Here is a 5000-nt window from a genome sequence, read left to right on the forward strand (position 1 = left end):
CCTTCAGAGTGCTGAGATCATAAGAAGCACAATAACTTCTGTTTTGTCTCCTTCTAATATAGATACCTGACAATGTCAAAATGGACTAAAACTGATGTCTTGGTACGTTGCCAGCCCGAGATGCTGCATCTTGAAATGTGTGGTGCTCAAAAAGGAACATTAAGCCGGTTGCTTTACTTGCCATGAACAGACGTTAAAGGTCATGTGAGATCTTTCACAACATTAGGTTCTTCACGAGATGTTTCCAAAACCATGTATATTTCAAAATATTTGAAGTCAGCGGTATGGTTGTTAAGTATAAGCTCAGTAAATGGGATGTCAATGCTCTTAACTCATGCAAAATTGTTTCATAATCCTTCATGATAACAGATAGATAGATTTAATATTTTTTTTGTAAAGAGAAAAGAAGAGAAGTGATGCAGTATGAGTGAGGTGATATGGATATAACACCACCTCAGAATAGTGAAATAGCCTCCTTCGATGCTGAGGTTTCCAAGTATCTTTCCTGCTCACCTGCTCGTAAGCCTCCAAATCAGGTCAGGTACGGGAGCATGCACTGGAGCAGCGTATCGCTTTGTCTACTTTCTGCCGGTATTCCAGGGGCGTCCATCTAGCCATCCTCCAGGCAGATGCCTGGCCCATCCCCATCTCCTTGAGATGCTGATCTACCTGCTGTAACCACAAGACACGTGGTCAGCCCATTGGCCTCCTAAACTTGTGAGGCTCCCCCACTGAGAGAATCTGGTGAGCAGGATCAGCATCAGGAAAATGAGACACATGTCCATACAGCCGCAGCTGATGCTCACGGACGATACAGGTAACAAATCTCATTTGGGTCTCCCTCAGCAACCGCTCATTGGACACAAAGTACGACCAGCAATAGCCAAGGATTCTCCGAAAAGACCTGGTACCAAAGGAATTAAGTCTCCCTCTCAGATCCCTGGTCAGAGTCCAAGTCTCACATCTGTAGAGCAAGACTGGAAGCACCAAGGACCTGAAGACTCAGACTTTCGTCCTCCTGCACAGCTACCGGCAGCGCCACACCCCGTGATCCAGTGAATCTATGACTCCCCAGGCCAGACCCAGATGTCTATTGGACTCTTGCTCACAGCCAGCAGAGACATGACTATCACTGCCATGATAATGAAGTGGAAGAGCAAGAAGGAACAAAAATAAGTAGAGGAAAGATGGAGTCATCAGGAGGAACCTGGATAGGATTCGGGTTTTAGCCGCTACTCCACGACCCTCAAACCCATCCAGACGCATCCAAGTGAGCCTTACAGAAAAAAATTCTGCAAGAATTCACTTCTTCTTGGAGGATTAGAAAAAGAAAGAGCGGAATGGAGAGAATCTATTCGTGACCTCAACACACTCACCACAAACAGGTACAGACAGGATAGTAGCATCCAATATGTCATTTAAAGCCTGGATCTTAGTTTTGACCCAGGAAACCCATAATCCCAGCAGATCTGAGTCCTCATTCAGCACCTCAAGTGCCCCCAAAAGGATATCCAGAGTCTCAGCAAATATGACTGCATCATGTGCAAAATCAAGGTCAAAGATCTTTACATTCCCAAATGATGCACTGCATCTTGATCTCTCTGACATCCTCCCCAGAATCCAGTCCAGACAAGCACTGAAAAGTGTGGGGGGGCAGTACACACCCCTGAAGAATTTCAGTAACAACTGGAAATAGTCAGAGATGGTATCGCCACATCCAACAGCACTCTACCAGAGTATAGTTCAGACATCAGATTGATCAGTTTTGATGGCATCACACGAAGACCAAGAATCCTTCAAAGGGCATCCTCCCCAGCTACTCTCTCATCCTTGAGCTTACCAACATCCCACCTAGGCCTGGATGTTACCATTCTCCCGGATTTATGTTGCAACTTCAGAGTTGCTACCTCAAGCCTTTGGTCGGTATTGAGGAACTGAGCACACCAGTAGACCCTGCAGTTTTGGATCATCCTCCAGCGACCACCAACGAGCACATTGTCAATCTCCTTTGCCACACCACCAGTGTTGGTATACCAAGTCCAGCAATGAGCCTCCAAATGGTGATCCATTAATCCAAAATAGAAAATGCCATAACTATCAAGAATGAAGAACAATGTTATTGTTAAATTAAATAATGAACAAACGAACTACAAGACAAAGTTTTCTTCCACAAATGCATTGGGTGCAACTTGCCTGAACTCCTTTCTGGCCTTTCTGTCCAGCCAAACCGAGCTCCCCCATTTCTCCCTGAAAGACAAAAGTGGTTCAAATGAAAGACTTCATTTGCAGAGTAGTTCAAAATTGGGGTATCCAATGGCTTTCAAAGTGACATCTGAATTATGCTGGGCATATGTAAAGTTTTGACTGTGAACTTCACACGTCTCTGAGTAAATACAGACAAGAATACAGAGTTTGTGCAATTCAAACTAGGGTCTGTGCTCCAACCCAGATAGTGCACTCTCCAAGCCAGAGCAGGTGTTCCAAGTCTGGTTGAGCTGGTGCTCCAAGTTCGGACACAAAGTCCTCCAGGGTTATCAAAACATTCTGAAAGCTGTAAAGAAATTTTAAGAATAAAATAAATAAATAAAACCAACCATGATCTTTACTCCTCCTTTGTATGAAGCACACTGCTCCAGAAAGCATCATTGGCTGAGAGCACAGCTGTGCCACTGATGCAATGCCCCTATTGCCAGTACATTGATACTCATTTCACCAACCTCAGATGGATAACAGGCTGAGTCAACCCAACCTGGTGTTAATTCAATAACTGACAGGGGCTTGAACTCAAGATCCTAAGATCCCAAGTCAACCAACACCAGGCTTCATGATCTTTGCACTCCACCGTGATGATTATATTCTTACATGATTCATAAATTCCATCATGATTATTACACTCCACCATGATCTTTATATTATTATATCATCAAAGCATCCCAAATTGATTAAAGCAACTCCTTCAGTTTACTTTTTTATTTGCCAAATATAATGGCTCAGAAAGTTCAATTTTAAGCCACAGAGCCATAATGTTTCAGTCTTGGCCAGGGACTGACGTAGGTCATGTGTGCTCAGATATTAAACGCCCTCCCAGAGGGGTGAAGTGACACAGGCCTACAATACACCAAGAGACTGCGAGATTGCCTGTAAATAGGCAGTGATGAAATTGGTTTCCTGGGTCTTGACCTTGAGCTTACCACTCCACCATTCTCTTTCCAATCCAACATGAAACTGCCATTATCTTACATTCCACTTGGAACTCCACCATGATCTTTACACTTACATTACCCACATTATATGTTCACTGATTATGACCATGATGTTTAGACTCATGTGTGATCTCAAAGAAGTGAATTTTCAAGAGTGTGATGAGATATGAAAATTGAATAAAATTTCAGGCATTTTTTTTCCCAAACAGGGTAACAAATAATAGGTTTATAAACAAAATAAACCCATATCCCATTTGTTATACCAACAAAAGTCAGAACAGAAATGCCTACGGATCGTGTTTCTCACAGTGTGACATTCTGCTCTTGGTCTTGCACTACATGCGAGCATCGCCTTATGCGATTTAATGTCATGTCCCATCATCTTATAACATTTGATGTCCCAGCACGCTGATGGTTCTATTTTATATTCTGCTCCTTCAGTGCATAAATATCATCGAAGCTTGAGTTTTTCAAATTGTAAAACCCCCACCAATCCATGGCAAGTTTTTTACATTACCGTGAGATATAATCTGATTGGTGAAAGGTTGGGCCTTCTATGAGTTTGGATCCTGCCCAATCTGAGTGTATGAGGCATATGAGTCAATTACAGTCACCAATTTAGCCTAAACGTGCCAGACTAAATACAGCTTGAGTGTTGCTCATGGAATGTCCTTCCCTCGGCTGACAGATGGTGATATACAGTCAGCTCAGGTATGGTCAGGTATAACATTATGGGCATGTGTCAGAGCAGCGCGTCGCTGCGTCCACTTTCCGCCGGTACTCCAGGGGCCTCCGTCTGGCCATCCCCCAGGCAGATGCCTGTCCCATCCCAATCTCCTTGAGATGCTGATCAACCTGCTGCAACCACGAGGCACGTGGTCGGCCCACTGGCCTCCTCCACTTATGAGATTCCCTCGCTGAGAAAATCTGGTGAGCAGGATCAACATCAGGAAAACGAGCCACATGTCCATACAGCCGCAGCTGATGCTCAAGGACTATGCAGGTAACAAATCTCATCTGAGTCTCACTCAGCAACCGCTCGTTGGACACAAAATCTGACCAGCGATAGCCAAGGATTCTCCGAAGAGACCTGGTCCCAAAGGAATTAAGTCTCCATCTCAGATCCTTGGTCAGAGTCCAAGTCTCACATCCATAGAGCAAGACTGGAAGCACCAAGGACCTGAAGGCTCTGACTTTCGTCCTCCTGCACAGGTACCGGCAGCGCCACACCCCATGATACAGTGAATCCATGACTCCTCAGGCTCGACCTAGACATCTGTTGACCTCTGACTCACAGCCAGCAGAGACATGAATATCACTGCTGAGGTAAGTGAATCTCTCCACGACCAAAACATCCTCACCACAAACAGGCACAGACAGGACAGCAGCAACCAAGATGTCATTGAAATCCTGGATCTTAGTTTTGACCCAGGAAACCCATAATCCCAGCGGCTCTGACTCCTCATTCAGCACCTCGAGGGCCCCCAAAAGTATATCCAAAGTCTCCGCAAAGATGACTGCATCATCTGCGAAATCAAGGTCAGAGATCTTGACATTCCCAAACGATGCACCGCAGCTAGATCTCTCCGACATCCTCCATAGAATCCAGTCCATACAAGCACTGAAAAGTGTGGGGGCCAGTACACACCCCTGATGAGCTCCAGTAACAACTGAAAATAAGTCAGATATGGCACCACCACATCTCACAGCACTCTCAGTACCAGGGTAGAGTTTAGACATCAGATCTATCAGTTTTGGTGGCACCCCACGAAGGCCAAGAATCTTCCAGAGGGCATC

General features: G+C 44.9%; 1 protein-coding gene across 7 annotated transcripts in view; it reads right to left on the minus strand.

Annotated features, from left to right (window-relative positions):
• The window catches only part of LOC147011049 (uncharacterized), a 330511-nt gene that overhangs the window by 70790 nt on the left and 254721 nt on the right, over positions 1–5000 (minus strand). For 5 of the 7 annotated variants that reach the window (XR_015052501.1, XM_085860226.1, XM_085860224.1 and 2 more), the window contains one exon: positions 2194–2247. The exons of the other annotated variants lie outside the window; for them this stretch is intronic. Coding sequence is in view for 4 of the 5 variants with exons in the window: in XM_085860226.1 (XP_085716352.1) it covers positions 2194–2247 (54 nt within the window). In the remaining variant the exon portion in view is untranslated. The remainder of the gene's footprint in view (positions 1–2193; positions 2248–5000) is intronic. 7 annotated transcript variants of the gene reach the window in all.

The sequence above is a fragment of the Eptatretus burgeri genome, chromosome 16 (assembly GCF_056783735.1).
Source record: "Eptatretus burgeri isolate ZD-2024b chromosome 16, Ebu_testis_v1, whole genome shotgun sequence".
NCBI lineage: Eukaryota > Metazoa > Chordata > Myxini > Myxiniformes > Myxinidae > Eptatretus > Eptatretus burgeri.